At 38.0% G+C, this 15465-nt stretch overlaps 1 protein-coding gene across 1 annotated transcript; it reads right to left on the minus strand.

Moving 5' to 3' along the window:
* Positions 1-13269: 13269 nt before the first annotated feature.
* On the minus strand, positions 13270-15089 carry LOC143860987 (heavy metal-associated isoprenylated plant protein 8-like). Its single transcript, XM_077371860.1, has 5 exons — positions 14940-15089; positions 14609-14822; positions 14343-14542; positions 14181-14268; positions 13270-13910 (listed from the first exon to the last, which is right to left on the minus strand). The coding sequence occupies exons 1-5, from the start codon at positions 15069-15071 to the stop codon at positions 13474-13476; spliced, it is 1071 nt and encodes a 356-aa protein (XP_077227975.1). The 5' UTR covers positions 15072-15089; the 3' UTR covers positions 13270-13473.
* Between the last annotated feature and the right edge of the window lie 376 nt (positions 15090-15465).

Genomic DNA, 15465 nt, shown 5'->3' on the forward strand with positions numbered 1-15465 from the left:
AAAGAAATGTAACCCCTGTAACAGATCTGCTACAGAACGAATACGTTTATTTTTCAAGTGATTCATATCATCAAGGGTGCCCATTCCAAATTTCATTCCGATCAAATGATCCGCAGCAGCCAATACATCTCGTGGTAACAAAAATAGATTGTTCTGAGGTATATCAAGATTATTTTTTTTCACCACACTCGGGCATTAAATTAAGTGTCTTTTGCTTGAAATTTTATTTATGGAGTCAGATTTAGAACTGTTCCACGGGCTTTTGTTAGTTGTCAGGATCCAATTGGAAATAATTTCGGACCCTATGATTGGGATCCAAAATGTGTCCATGGGTCCTGGTAATATGTCTAGATCCTGTCCGTTCAAGTTCGGATTTGAATATTCCATTGGGCTGTCTGGGTCCATTGACACCCCCATCCAAGCCCAATGCTTATATAACCTTGAAATTAGGCCCAAAACTAAATCTAAATGGACCTGGACCTTTTAGCCTCACAGGAAGGGCAGATATCTTGCTAGTAATCCAAGAACAAATTTACAGTGGATTAAATTTTGGCCTAAATGGAGCCAGGCCCAAGGAGTCTATCAGGCAACTCGATAAAATTGCTTGAACTGTCCATGGTTAAATCTGATGATCCAATTGTAGCCGGAAATATAAGACGATGATATAGATAAGATTGTGATGGGCCTGGACTTTATCTCTTCCTTTTGTCTAAGGCCCAGAGTGTTTTGATTATGATGCTGGCTTGAATCCAATTATTTCATGATTAAGGTTAAAAAATATAGTGAAACAAGCATGCAAAATTGGAAGAAAAAAAAAACCCACTCGCAATAACTTTACGAGACTCAAATGACACTACAAAAGTAGAGAATTAAAAGGTATTGGGCCTTCAAAGTCAGGCTCAAATCCTGTGGGCCCTAGATTTTAAGTCCAGTTTGCTTGTTTTGACTCCAATAGGTTCTCATATTCCACAACAAACCGGGCTTAAAACTATATGTGATTTTTGTATTACGAAAAGGGAAATGAGAGAACAATCTCATTCGACCAGGAACAGAGGAGATCAGAGATGGGAAACTAGGGCTTGAAAGTTGGGACACTCCTGATGGAGTCAAAAAAATCTCACATAACTTAGGCCGTGTTTGTTTTAGATTTTGAGAACCAACTGTGAGTCCAAAACTGATTATTGGATGCAAGTTTAGGTTTAGACCCTGTTGGTTCAAGATTATGCCAACCCACTGTGAGTCCAAAACCAATTACAGCACCAAAATCTTGAGTTCCAACTCCGACGTGAACGTCTGGAAGATATTCTTTTCATCTTTTTTCCTTTCATGGGGAGAAAAAATGACGCAATTCCGTTCTTTCTTATTTTGATAATGGCAATCTAATGTTGATAGATATTTTGGTATCAGATTTAGCAAATATGTTTTTTGGTAAACTCATTATTAGTGAAATATGTCTCTTTAATAGAGCATATAATTTAGAGTGCTGCTATGGAAACCGAGAGTGGAACCTAACAAATCCCCACATCCATGCCGCATGGCATTGGAGGGGTAGTTTTACCTTTTTCATGGAGAAATAAGCCAAAAATCAAGGGAAAGATTTATAATGGGTTATGAAGCTATTTGTTCGGTTCCACTCTTGGTACCCAAATCGGTTTCCATATCATTATTCTATAATTTATAATTTGATTAGGTTTTGTATGCATCTGGTCCTAAGCTTAGCTTATAAATATTAACTCATGGGCAATACAAAGTGGGGTACAATAACCAATATTAGCATATTTCTCACACATTTGTTTATGTATCAAAGACGTATACAGATAAGTATGTATATGTTGTGATGGTTGTATTGGATCGCTCCGTCCATTTTGTTTTTATCTAGCTTTTTCCATTGGGCAACTCAGATTCATGTTGACTTAGGTACATATTCATTTTACGCTTCTTCCTTGAACAAATTATTCTCTCGATAAAGGGATTTGCTAGGGACCATCGCAGAAGGCATTTCGTGGGCCGGCTGTGCACATGAGAGAGCAGCCACCTCAGATGAATTAAATGAAGAACTTGTCTTAGTCATTTAATTAATTCATCTGAGGTGGCTGCTCTTTCATGCAACACGTGACCTTAGCCGATACAAAGGTATATGATAGCACCCAATTTTTCTGATTCTGCAGTTCGACCTATGATTTATATATCATTCATGGATGTTGATAAGATCCTTCCAAGCAGCCACCCTTGAAAGAGTGCGTAATAGCTCACTGAATGAGCGCTCTTGTGCCGAAGCTGTGGGATGTAAAAATGCATCGGTAGGGGAGTGTTCCGCTTAGATGGAAGCTCCCACCGGCAGTGCCCATGAGAGAGCAGCCACCTCAGATGAATTAAATAAAGATCCTGTCTTAATCATTTAAGTAATTCATCTGAGGTGGCTGCTCTTTCATGCAACAACCGGCCTGCAAATTAAATGCCTTCCGCGTTGGTACCTAGCAAATCCGTCTATGGAATATCTTCCATTAGTTTTTTTGCCTTTAGTGGGGCATCCTAAGGCAGGGTTTGTGTTGGATCTTGAGGATCGATTTTGAGTCCAAAATTGAGTGTAACAATCAGTTTTGGACTCAAAATTGTTTCTCACAATCTAAAACAGAAGGACCTAATCAATTCTTACTAAACAAATAAAACAAAAGGGTTTTCTTCCTTTATAACTCATTAAACAAAAGCCATGTGCCGTTTTCCATTTAGCTTCAACCTGGTCACAAATATTGCCTATTGGGTGAGTACAAATGAGAGATATTGAAGAGCCTTTGATTAATATGTCAGATTTAAGGGGTGGGTTCTTGTTGGGGTTCCATGCAAAAGCAAAATAGTCCCACATCGGATAAGTGAAGTGGATGGGGATGAGTTATAAGGGTGAGTCTATACTCTGTAATTTCTCTATGATTAGTGAAGAAGAAGTCTCTGTCGTTGCATCGTGGTTGTAAGCCCACTACCGAACCATGTAAATCTCTATGTTTCTTCGTCTTTATCTTTTACTTTCTGTTATTGTTATGGATCTTGTAGCCGCGTTGTGTATTCCAAGGGGGTTATTTTGATCATTTTAGTATAACCCCACATTTGCACAATGTTTGGTGCTGCCTCTCAATGTTGTTTACAATCCCCTCTTCTTTAGCTTACTATTTCTCATGTACATAACTTTTGGTGCTCCCATGCAGAAAGTTAAATGAAATAGATACAGGTTCCTATATTCTTTTGTAACAGAAGATTGATATCTTAATACTCCTACTTCTAGATTTTGATAATGGCACTACTCACGTTATTTTACATTTTTATTGGATGTTAAACTGTTAATATCTTCTTAAGCACAGTTAGAGCCGTGAAAACCTAATCAATAAAACTGTAAAACAAAGCAACCATTATCAAATTATCAGATTATGAGTCTGAAACAAATTGAGTGCCATTATGAAAATATGACAACTGACACTCTCAACTTGTGAAACAAAAGACAAATGGGCTCTTGCCACGTGCATCCACATCAGCGTTAAGTCAGCCACTATAATGAATGAGTTGGAGAAATTTTAAGAGTTGATTGCAAAACTCCAACCACATCCACTGTCCATACCAACTTTGAGACAACACATATCCCTAATCCCCAATTACTTATAATTACACTAATTAAGGATTTGCTTGGCAATTTCTCGGAAACCCATTTCGCTGCTCACTTTTGCATAAGAGAACAGCCACGTAGCCTCACTTTTGCAACAGGGATCCTCAAAATAGCTTTCCGCCAAATTTCCTAGCAAATCCCCACTAATTAATATGATATGTTATGCGTTAACAAGAATTTTTTTAAGAATGAATCCCCTCTTTGGGCCCCATGTTTCCACATGGATGCAATCACATGCGTCCATCCAATCGGCGCCAGCTTGTTTGGATGATCCTACCCCTTGATTCATCAAGCCTTGTCAAGGTCAAGCTAGGAATTTTGATTTTGTAGGCTATTAATTTACGGATTGAATCCCCATTGGTCATGGGACTGGCCCAATGGGTTGAATGATGATGCATGTCAAGATTGACGGTCCAGATTATGCGTACACGGCCACATCAGATGCTTGACGATCGCGTCTACATGTAGGGCCAGTTTGATTTTGGGATAAGTTTTCCTGGACAAAACTAAAACCTTAAACCTGAATAATTACTTATTCAGCATTTGACAAGCAGTTATTTGGGACAAAAGTTGTCCCACTTTTAAGTTTAAAATTTTCAATCCTAAAAATTATTTTGCAACACAACAATGGGCCCACCAGACAAAAGGTTAGAATAACTGAAGAGCTGGGACCTATCAGCAGGTAGCTGGCCCGAGCAATGTACGGATTTCCTTATCCTGTCTCAAGTCTCATGTCCACTTGGCTACCGGGTATTCAATTGGAAAAAATTTCAGTTTTGACTGTAGTGCCCTCAAAAGATCATTCAAACCTGACTTTTAATTTAGGGCTGCAACTCGAGCCGGGTTTTACCCGACCCGCATCGACCCGACCAGAAAATAGCTTGGGTTGGGTTCAGGTTTCATTGGTTTCGGGTCGAGCCGGGTCGAGCCGGGTTTAAAGGGGCCCGACCCGACCCGAGTTACATAAGTTATAGTATGTACATTTTTTTCTATTGTTAGTTAAAAGTTAAAAGTGAAAACCCACGCACCCACTGTTATTGTATGTGAGTGTAATTTCTGCTTCTATGAGTTGAGTTGATTCAAGTGTTTGATTCAGCATTGTTTGATTGTAATTACAACATTGTTTGATTACATCATTGTTTGATTCAACTGTAATGTGAGTGTAAGTACATCATTGTTTGATTCAAGTGTAATGTGAGTGTAATTTCTGCTTCTATGAGTTGAGTTGCCTTGCCAAACAAGAATTTTCCTTAAAAAATTGCGTCAACGTGAAAAAATCCGACCCCACCCGAGATTTATCATAGGTAGGGTCGGGTTTCGAAATCGTGGGTTTTCTGAAGAAAAAACCCAACCCGACCCGAGATATTTCTCGGGTAGGGTTGGGTTCTCCAAAACCCGACTCGCCTGACCCGAGTTGCAGCCCTACTTTTAAAGAACTTTCCAATGTACCCTCGTCTATTTTAGGAGGGTAGTTTCGTCAAATTGAACCACGGCCCACAACTAATAAATTCGCACCTCCTGTGGGATGATTCACACCCCTCTTAACATGAATTGAGGCAGATTTTTACGCTTTTTAAGTTTTAACATCAATTGACGTTAAAAGTGGTACGAATAATGCTACAAGTAGGGCTGCAAATGAACCAAGCCGGATCACGAATATGTTTGGGTTCGGCTCATTAAAAGCTCGGCTCGGGCTCGTTCACTTACTAAACGAGCCGAACCCGAGCCCAAAAATTAGGCTCGTCAAATAAACGAACCGAACTTGAGCTTTGTATAGTTCGGCTCGAACAAGCTCATGAACTTTTTAGACTCGGTTCATAAAGCAGAGCCAAGCTTTAAAGCTCGGATTATGTTTGTTATATATATATATATTACTTAATGGTATTTATTTGATTTTTTTTCTCTGCTCATTAAAAGCTCGGCTCGGGCTCGTTCGTTTACTAAACGAGCCGAGCCAAGCCGAGCTCGAGCTTTGCTAAAATTTGAAGACACGAGCCAAAAAAAAAAAAAAAAAAGCTCGTCACGAACCGAGCCGAACCTCAAACTTAGCAAGCCGAGCATGAACACCCCAATGTTCGGCTCGGCTCGGCTCGTTTGCAGCCCTAGCTACAAGGGGTGCGAATATATCATAGCCCTATCTTTTTTGGGGTAATCTTTGCAGTTACAGGATGCATGTAACACGGACAATTAAATGATTAATAAAGGAGGGCCCACCTGAGTAGGCAGCAATCGACATATGGTGCATTCACCATGTGAGGGCCACGACGTTTAGTACTGATTGCCTCAAAGCAACCGCTGACAATGAGCTAAAGCCACGTGTACCTAATGTCAAGTATCCACGTGCCAACAGTACCTTAGCCTTTGGCCTCAATTTTCCAAGACTATGAAAATAATAACAAAAAATGCATGGAAAATCCTCTTCTTTTCTAATTTTTTCTCTATTTTCATCTCCACCGTTTCACTGCAACTCGGAATTGGAAGAGGAAGAGAACAGAAAAGGAAAAAGAAAAATCAACGAAGAAAAAAATAGAAGCCATCAAAAAAATGAAAAGGAAGCAATCGAAGCCAAATTAATGGAATATGTTGGAAACATGGAAAATAAGAGGAATAAGAAGGGAAAATTAAGGTTATGTAGGAAAACTTGGGGTCGTCACAATGAAACTCGTGGTCATCAAGCTGAAACTTTGGGTCCTCTCATTGTAACTTGGGGTCGTCTGGGAAAACTTGAGCTTGTCTCAGTTAAATTTGGGGTCTTTTTAGAAAATTGGGGTGGTTCCCAAACCTTGGGAGTTTAGCAAAACATCCCTAAGTTTTAGCAAAACAACCCCATAGTTTTTGTAAGATGACCCCAAGTTTTAGCAAAACAACCCAAGTTTTAGCAAGATTACCCAAAATCTCACCGAGACGACCTAATTTTTACCAAGCTTTCTACTTTTTCTGACGTCGATTCCTCCTTTTTCTCCTTCCTCTTCTTTTTTTATTTTTCTAGCTCCTTTTATTTTTTTGATATCAATTCTTCTTCTTTTTTTCCTCTTCTTTTTTCATTTTTCGGCACATTTTTTTTTTTTCAATACCTTCCATTTTTTTTCTAGCATTGATTCTCCTTTTTTTTCTTATTCCTCATTTTTTTTATTCTTCTTCTCTTCCCCTACTTCTTCCTACTCTTTTTCCGATGCTTTTTTTATTCTTCTTCTCTTCCCCTGCTTTTTCTTGCTCTTTTTCCAATGCAGGGTTGGTCATCTAGATGAAAAAAAAAAACTAGAAAAAAAAATCACGTTTTTCTATTCTTTACAACCACTCGAGGGTAAAAAAGTCTTTTTGACGTTTTTCTATTCTTTACAACCACTCGAGGGTAAAAAGGTCTTTTTGATTGTAGGACGCCATAAGTTAGGGAACCAAAATTCAACCACTAACGATTGACAAGTGAATTTGTTTGATGCAGTTTCTGGCATTCTGCACTATTTTACCAAAACTGAAAAAGGGTAGCCACCCGTATTCCCATTTTCAAGGCCAAAACAATGAAAAAGATAGAGAGTAAAGATGGGAACGTACGAGAGTGATTTACTGAACTGGTCACATGGGGGTGGTACCTGTAAAAATTCTCGGCCCCAAGTGGGGTCCCACTTCCTCAAAATTTAGAAAGTCTGCCATTAAATTTTGGCGGCTTTTCTGAGTACTCGGGGTGGGCCATTTACATTAACAAGAGATAGTACAGACAAACTTGTAAGTTGAGGAAGCTCATCACATGCGAGGGATCGAACTTTCGTAGTGGAGCTGTATTCACTTGGGCGCTCTTCAATTTAGTATTAGTCTTAGTTTTTATCAAACTTTCAAGCTCCACCCAACCTTTGGTTCGGCTGAGAAATTCTTGACCGAGCCGATCTCATATGGTCGTGCCGGATCGGCATCAGCTACTATAAGAGCATTTTGCTCATTTGGTGAGATGTTCGATTGGATTAAGACTCATTTGGTTTGCTTCCATCACATTTAGAGGTCAGCGGACGGAGAGGCTGATTGCCTTGACCAGAGTGGGAAGAGCGGTTTTAGAGTTTTTAGTTTATTTCCTCCTTTGAGTAGTTCTTTACCTTTATCATTTGCTTTCTTTGTTCTGTACTCATGTTTCCCATGATTACCTTCTTCATGGATCTCGTTCATTTTTAATACAATTCCCTCATTTAAAAAAAAAATTTGGCCATTTTTTAAGAAGCCACATTCAGGCCGCGGGTTCTTTATGTTGAAGTATAAAAGATTAAATAACATCATCTCTAACAGCTTAAGCTTTTGAAGTAGCTGGTTGTTTCACATGGTATCAGAGCAAAAGGTCATGGGTTCAAACCTCCCTCATATAAGGAAAACCACGTGTAATTGCTAACCCAAAATAGGAGTCGCATGTGCCATGTAGGCCAACACTAAAAAAAGAGGCCACGTGATAAACTCTCACCCGCTGTGGGATAATTTGCAACCCTTTAACATAAATTGACATTAAAAAGTGTTGTCTACTAGAATCCCTCCTTTGAAGGGGCAAATATCACACAGGGGGTGCGAATTTATCATCACCCTACGCAACAGACCATCTACGAAATGCCTTCCCCAATGGATGCTAGCAAATCCCATGATTAAATAACGTCATCTCTAACAGCTTAAGCTTTAGGAGTAAATTGTAGTTTCACACTTTACAATGGCATATACATAAGAACAGTTTCAAGCCAGCCAGCCAGGGCACTCATTTGTCCCTGTTCTTAACAAGGGATTTGCTAGCGTCCATCGCAGAAGGCATTTCGAGGATGGTCTGTTGCATCTGACAGCACCCACCTCGTGAATGAAGACAACTGAAAAGTGAGCCTTTGTGGCTGCTGTCAGATGCGACAGACCATCCGCGGAATGTCTTATGTGATGGACGCTAGCAAGTCCCCCTTAACAAAATAGGCATCAAAGTTTGAATAGTGATAGTAAGTGGCGATGACGGCATCATAATTTAACAGCTTCGTTTCTCATTCAATTGGATGTTTCAATCCCCCACGTAGAATAAGAGCTAGAAAAGAGTATATAAGACTGAAAAACAAATTAGAGCGGCTGTGAATATCAAAACAAGGGTTTGTAATTATCAAGGGAGCCTATCAAAACAATGGGGCCCTCTTATCGATTCACCCCTTATCCTAGACCAAGAGCCAGAGATAAATTTAGCACCAGGTTCTGACTCCTCATTAGTGCCACTGCTTAGGCAGTGCCTTAAAAGTCCCGCCCTTAATTTTAGTTAGTGGGTTCCTACTTTTGCCAGTAAAAAGTTAAAAAAATGACCTAGAGCATCCCCTCAAATTTAGCGTGTAGAGGGATTTAGGGAAGATTTGAATTCCTTGGGAAAAGAAAAAACAAAGGAATATACTAGTGGAAGAAAATGCCTTGTGACAGAAAATCTAGAAAAAATTTATCTGGGAATTATTCAAACGAAAAGCGACCTAACTTCGATCAAACGGAAACCTTAGCACAGAGAACGAAAAGGATTTTTGAGATTCACAAGTAAGGGATTCAAAGGAACCGAGCTGGATCACGAACTTAATGATATTTGTTTGATATCTTGTTCTTGGAACGTGTTTACTAAACGAGCCGAATCCAAGCCCAACCAAGCTCAAGTCTTTTCGGCTCGGTTCATTAAAAGTTTAACTCTGGCTTGTTCGTTTGCTAAACGAGCTAGGCTCGAGCTTGGTTGAGTTTTGGCTAGCCGAGCTCGAGCCCATACTATTAAGTTCGTTACGAACACGAGCTAATGCTCAAACTAAGCGAGCCGAGCCAGAATACGCCGGAGTTCAGCTCAGCTCGGCTCGTTTGCGGGCCTTAATCACAACCCCATTTCTCTCTAATTTAATACTTTCGAGTTTTGAAATGCAGAGAGGGTGTATTTGCCAAAACGGAGGCATGAGAGAAGCAATGGAAGAAATCAAGACAAGAAGTGAGGTGATGTAATTTTTGACATGAAAACAAAATCACTTTCAAAAGATTTTTGAGCGATTTTCATCATCCCAAGGAGCAAGTGTACGCTCTGGCTGCTTATCTCATTTCTGAAAAACCCTGCAGAGAATTCTATCTTTTCCCGGGAAATCCGAGCCTCCCTTTTAATTTCAAGGTAAATTACAAAACCACGCGCAGCTTTCACGATTTTGTGAAACTGACCATAGTCCCATACTCCCATAGTTTTTGCTAGAGCCGTAACTAAAGAATATTTTCGTTGCGAAAAATGATACTCCCACCCCTTTTCCAGATTTTCTACTGATGACTACATAAAGACAAAAAGAAAGATCTAGCAACAGTCATTTTTCAGGAAAAGACATAGGAAAGGTTGCATTACAGGACAAACGTCGTGTAAATATCATTTCCGTTTCGTCAATTACATCTGGGCTTCAATAAATTGCAATAAAACCTTTCTTACAACCCCTTATTAAAAACAAAGGGTTTTTCTCAAAGGGAAGAGTGCCAGGAATTAAGAGTTTTAGATGGTTTTTTACCATTTTTTCTCAAACAACGTGTAGATTTACATTTCCAATGCACACTCACTAACAAAACCATTATTAAAACAAATACAACATATTAGCAAAGTTTAATGGGAAAATTCTAAAAAAAAAGGAATTTTTAACTTAAAATCTCAAAAAAGAGTTGAGTTGGTTAAATTCTCAAAAAGGGGTGAAACTCATCCCAAGGCATGTTTTAAGACAAGAATGCCCTTGAGTTATTTTTCCCTCCACCTTTTTGAGAAACGGATCCCAATGCATTTCACAAACCCTATTCACATTTTTTAGCTTCTTCTTCCCACGCCAAGTGTTGAAAGTCCATTGTACAACCTCCTTCTAAGATGAATTCAGCCCATATTTTTTTCAAAATGGACTATACAGCCCATACCACAGGATGATCCAAACCACCCAATTGATGGGCCACAACGTAAATATGTTTTGCCCCAAAAATCATTTCCATAGGATGATTCTAACCATCTGATCTAAAGAGGGACTTAGATTATGAAAATTTCTATAGATTGGACGGTTGGGATCATCTATGGAAATAATTTTTTGGGGCAGAACCTATTTATGTTGTGGCCCATCAATTGGGCGGTTTGGATCATCCTATGGTGTGGGTTGTACAGTCCATTTTGAAAAATACGAGGTGAATTTATCACTGCCCTTCTATAAATTGTATTCAATTGCATAAATACGCTTGGCTTTTGACTTGGTGGTAGGGAAGACCTATTGTTTCTTCATGAGAAAGAGTTTTTATATGGTGTAAACCCATATACTCCAGCATTATTCAAAAAGTATTGTACGGGTCACACCATAGGATGATCCAAACCGTCCATTGGATGGACCACAATGCAAATAGGCTGTGCCTAAAAAATCATTTCCATAGGGTGATCCCAGCCCTCCAATCCATAGAGGAAATTCGGATTATGTAAACCTCTATAGATTGAAGGGCGAGGTTCAGCCTATAGAAAACATACTCAAAATTTCAAACAACATTTCATGTTCTCTATTTTTGTTTGGATAAAAATTGTCCATCCTCTCGAGTTTCTTTCCACTTTCTCTTCATCCCTAACTCTAAGCGCTAACTATGTACAATATAAGTAGGACTTACGACACTTTGATGGATGGTCCCACTCGACTCAAAATAGCTTGTGACCTGGAGTTAGAAATGAAGATCTGAAAAGCACTCCAAAAAGGATAATGGATCTAATGAAATACTATTAGAATGTATGAACCACTATTTATACCCCGGAACCACTATTTATACCTCGGAACCATTACATAGTGGTAAATAGTGGTTCCGACATATAAATAATGGTTCTCACTGTATAATTAGTGATTCTGAGTGTTTAAACCACCATATATATACTCATTCTCACTTTTTATAGTGGTTTTGACTGTAATTGTGGTTCCAGAGAATCTTGAAACCACGATTAGTGCTTAGAAAGATTTAATTGTTGTTCATTTTATCTAAATGTGGTTCTGAGTGTTTAAACCACTGTTTATAAATTCATGACAACTTTGCGACCCAATGAAATACTATTAGAATGTATGAACCAATATTTATACCCGGGAACTACTACATAGTGGTAAATAGTGGTTCCTAGGTATAATTAGTGGTTCTGAGTGTTTAAAACCATATAAATACATTCATTCTCACTTTTTATAGTGGTTTTGAGTGCATAAAATTTTCAATCTCACAATTTAAACTCTCGGACCAAGTATTAGGCCATCTAAACTATCAACCACCATAAGATCTGAGTGTTTAGACAAATATTTAACACATTGTTCATAAATTCATGACAACTTTGACACCTAATGAATACCAGTAGAATGTATGAACCTTTATTTATACCTCAGAACCACTATTTATACCTCGAAACCACTATATATTGATAAATAGTGGTTCCTAGGAATAATTAGTGGTTCTGAGTGTTTAATCCCCTATTTATACACTTATTCTCACTTTTTATACTGGTTTTGGTTGCATAACCTTTTATTCTCATTATTTATACTCACAGAACCACTATATAATAGTTCAGAAGTCTACATGGTGGTTAGGATGGTATAAATAGATTACCTAAGTGTTTAAATAGTGGTTATGATCTTCTACATAGGGTCCTCATTGTATTTCCACATTCAGAACCACTATTAAAACCATTGGAACCACTACTTAGTGGTTGAGAGGACTAAATATGGTTTCCACATATCAACAGTGGTTCCTAGAACAAAATATTGTTTCTACACATTTAAATAGTGGTTTTAATTGTATAGACATGAGTTTCTTCTAAATAGAAACATAGAGGGTAATAGAGAGATGGTGACAATACACCATAGCATTGTAAAGATGATGATGACAATAACAAATGCCTAACAAAACCATACCAAATCCCTAACAAATAAACAAGATGATGACAATACATCATAGCAATGTAAGGAACATGTTAAACCTAAGAATATGTATGATAATGGACCTACCAGATAACCTTAGGTTTCATAGCAAAAGAAAATAAAAGGATATATCTAATAAAATCTAGATGTTCTCAAGGGGAGTTTCACCTGTCTACAATGGAATTTCAATAGAGTTTTACAACAGTCAATGGAGTTTCAATAGTTAGCTTGGGGAAGAAGAGGTTAAAAGGTAGAATGGGTAGGTGAAATGCATTGGGATCCATTTCTTACCTTCTTAGAGGGAAAAGCAACTCAAGGGCATTTTTGTCTTAAAACATGCCCTGGGATGCATTTCACCCCTTTTTCAGAATTTAGCCAAACTCAACCCTTTTTTTAGATTTTAAGTTAAAAATCACATTTTTTGAGAATTTTCCCAAGTTTAATCATTTTAAGTTTTTCTAATGGGAAGTAATTTATTCGCCGCATTTCTTTTTTACATCTGACAGCCACCTCTAGTCTCTTTTTTTTTCTTTTACTTGGGACCTCTAGTGGATAGTACACTAGAGGAGGCTGTCCCAAGTTAAAATAAGGGGAGACTATATATCATTTCTCTTTATCTATTTTCCTATAATAAAAATAGTTTCTAAAATAAGAAATTCACCGAACAAACAGCCTACTTGATTTCATTTCACCACTGCCACTAAACTAATAAAGAGAATAAAATGGAAATTTAAAATTATAATATAATAATAATAATAATAATAATAAAAGTACACTCATTATTCCACAGTTCTATCCGTACATTTATACCAATAGAAAGAAATACATGTACGCATATAGGACAGAGAGAAGTAGATGAGAAAAGGAATTTACATATTTGCCCAATTCTCTTTTTTTTATTCCATAAGTTTGTCTTATTCATGTGTTTTACATGACCGAACATGCGTTCGGATTCTCGTCACTGAAAATCTGAGGAGCATATACGTTGTGAGGATATATATTCTGAGGATATACGTTTTGAGGATAAACGTTTTGAGGATATACGTATTCCATATCGTATTTAGGATAGTAGTAGAACTCGTTCTTCTTCAACTCCGTACCTTTTGTTTCCTCTTCCCCTCCTTTTACCTCTTCTCCTCCTTCCTTTTTCTCTTCTTTTTTCTCCTCCTCTTCCTTCTTCTCTTCTTTTTTCTCCTCCTTTTCTTCCTTCACTTTCTCTTCCTCTTTTTTCTCCGTCTCCTGTTTCAAAATCACTGCCTGTTTTCCAGTCCTCTTGTACACGTACTCCACCAAATTCGTAGGATCCATTGTTCCTTTTACCGTTACCAGAGAGCTTTTCAGATCTGGATCTGCCGAAATTACCCCTAACAAAAAGGAATAATAATAATAATAATAATCAATTAAAATATCAATTTTGAAGAGATCTGAGAGAAATTGATCTATGATTCAACTAAATTCCCTTCGATTCTGACATAAAGGTTTTAAAAAACGAAGAAATAGTAATAAATAATCAATTAAAAAATCGATTTTGAAGAAATATGTTTCAAATTCTAGAGAAATTTAGCTCTGATTGAACTGTATTTCGTTTGATTATGACAGAAAGAGATTTATGAATGAACGGAGAATGAATTTACCTTTCATTTTCTGTATCCTTTTCTTGATTTCCTGAGCGCAAGCTTCGCAATGCATGTAGACTTTCAATACCACAATAATTACAGGAGGCTGAGAAACAGAGAGAAATTTAGAAATGAAGAGAAGGAAGTATACAGAATAAGAGATCTGATGGAAAAAAAAACCTCTTTTTTCTCTTCAGGTTTTGGTTTCTCTTTCTCTTCCTCGACCTTCTTCACATCCTCAGGTTTAGGAATCGGCGAGAGGAGCTCAACCTTCCTATGGCTTTTTCTCTGAACTCTCTCTTGAACTTTCAACGGATCTGCGCTTTTCCCCTTCACAACAACCTTATGCGTCTTACAATCAGTCTCCACGCTTTCCACACCTGTAAAAGAATGAGATTTAGAAGAAAAAAAAATTGATCTTTTTTTTTTTGTTTCGAAACCCTAACCTTCAAATCCTTTTAAGCTTCTCTTCACTTTCTTTGCACATCCCTCACAATGCATGTAAACTCTGAGCACGATCTCCTCCGGCGGAGATTCCTTCACTTCCTCTGCTTTCTCCTCTTTCTTCTCCTTCTCTTCTTCTGGTTTTTTCACCTCTTCTTCCTTCTTCTCTTCTACTTTCTTCTCCTCTACCTTCTTTTCTTCTGGTTTTTTCTCCTCCTAAACTCATCAGAACACATAAATACGAAAAAAAATACAAAAAAATCATTCCATCTATATAGAAAAGAAGTAAGATGAAGAGATTAGAGAGAGATTAGAGAGATCTTTATCATCTACCTCTCCCATTTTCTTATGGATTGAGTTGCAGACGAGATAATGTTTTCTCCCGCACTCTGTTTTTTTTTTTTTCCTTCTTACTTTCACTGCCTCGTCTCTCTTCCTTTCTGGGCCATTGAGATCTAAGGTCATTTTTCCGCCTCATCATCATGACGTGGAATTTTATTCTTGGCACGCGCGAGTGAGGTTGGTTACTTGGCACGTGCGAGTGAGGTTGGTGGTTGCGCCGCAAGCTAAGCATGGCGGTTTTCAGGTTTTTGGATTTTTCCTTCCTTTGGGAAGTGATTTATATTTGCCCTCTTTGCTTCCGGTACCACCCCTCTCTAGTGTATTTGTGTCTGTTGGTTTTACTTTTACACTAGAACAAAAGGAGTGGCTGGAAGAAATTGGGGAAGATATATATCATTTCACTTTTATTTCTCTACCAAAGGGCTACCGGTAATTTATGATTTCACATCACATATTCACATGCTGTACAGGGGTAAAAATTTCTTGATATGAGAACCGCACGATAAATTCATCCGGG

Source organism: Tasmannia lanceolata, unplaced genomic scaffold (assembly GCF_043159265.1).
Source record: "Tasmannia lanceolata isolate RefF3 unplaced genomic scaffold, GAP_Taslan_0.1 ptg000037l, whole genome shotgun sequence".
Classification (NCBI taxonomy): Eukaryota; Viridiplantae; Streptophyta; class Magnoliopsida; order Canellales; family Winteraceae; genus Tasmannia; species Tasmannia lanceolata.